At 43.4% G+C, this 1,210-nt stretch overlaps 1 protein-coding gene across 1 annotated transcript in view; it reads left to right on the top strand.

Moving 5' to 3' along the window:
• The window catches only part of DSTYK (dual serine/threonine and tyrosine protein kinase), a 34,569-nt gene that overhangs the window by 15,500 nt on the left and 17,859 nt on the right, over positions 1-1,210 (top strand). The window contains exons 3-4 of the mRNA XM_019649619.1: positions 265-497; positions 1,092-1,175. Coding sequence (XP_019505164.1) covers positions 265-497; positions 1,092-1,175 — 317 coding nt within the window. The remainder of the gene's footprint in view (positions 1-264; positions 498-1,091; positions 1,176-1,210) is intronic.

Below are 1,210 nucleotides of genomic sequence, written 5' to 3'. Positions count from 1 at the left end.
CCCTCCTATAAATGTGACCAAAAAGCTAACAAAATCAGGAGGCTCATTCTAGACACAATTGTTCCATCTCAGGATTCCTAGTTCCCTTAAGTAATTGAGGGTTATAAGGTCCCTGATCATCCTGAAGGTCAGAGTTCAACAGCCAGCCATGTGTTTTGCAGCTGTCATCATGGCAGCTCCTTAGCTCTGACTGGAGTGATGCCTTTATTCAGTATGCCTGCCCCTATCCTCACAGCCAACTAGCTTATTTCTCTGCCTCCATAGATGTCATTGTCCCTGACAATGGGGAACCAGTGGGCACCAGAGAGATCAAATGTTGCATCCGAGAGATCCAGGAACTCATCATCTCCCGGCTGAATCAGGCGGTAGCTAACAAGCTGATCAGCTCTGTGGATTACCTACGTGAGAGCTTTGTTGGAACCCTGGAACGGTGTCTGCAGAGCCTAGAGAAGTCTCAGGATGTCTCAGTTCACATCACCAGTAATAATCTCAAACAGGTACTCAAAGAATGTTTAAGATACCATGTCACAGGTAATGCATGAAACAATCCACACACAAGCCCAACTTCAAGTTAGCCAAGAATTTCCCTTTCAACTTTTTGCTGATCCAATTAGAATTTTGTTTTTCTTATCACATGACCATTGCCTGTGGGAGGTGCTTGTGAACTGTATGTACATTGCTGTTAAGTCGATAAGCAAGAAGAAGATGAAAGGGCGGCCAGTTAGCTCAGGTGGTTAGAGCGCAGGCTCATAACACCAAGGTTGCCGGTTCAATTCCCAAATGGGCTGCGGAGCTGTGCCCTCCACAACTAGACTGAAGATAACTACTTGACTTGGAGCTGATGGGTCCTGGAAAAACACAATGTTCCCCAATAAAATTTCTTTAAAAAAAAAAGAAGAAGATGAAGAAAACGGGCCCAAATAGACACAAAATTGGTGATCAACTTGCATTGACTCTGCACATATCTTGAGGAATAAATTTGAGAACCTGGAGACCAGACTGTGTTCTTGAAGTAAATATCATTTATTGCATTTTTAAAATAGCCACTCTACTCAGGGCATATTGATTTTCTTTTGTGTGCTCTCTTTCAGATCTTAAATGCCGCCTATCATGTCGAAGTCACATTTCACTCAGGGTCCTCAGTTACAAGGATGCTGTGGGAGCAAATCAAACAGGTAGAGGTTGCCTAGGGAAAAAAATTTTAGCCCTT

The sequence above is a fragment of the Hipposideros armiger genome, unplaced genomic scaffold (assembly GCF_001890085.2).
Source record: "Hipposideros armiger isolate ML-2016 unplaced genomic scaffold, ASM189008v1 scaffold_134, whole genome shotgun sequence".
NCBI lineage: Eukaryota > Metazoa > Chordata > Mammalia > Chiroptera > Hipposideridae > Hipposideros > Hipposideros armiger.
The sequence above is the reverse complement of the archived record's forward strand: the minus strand, read 5'-3'. Positions and strand labels throughout refer to the sequence as shown.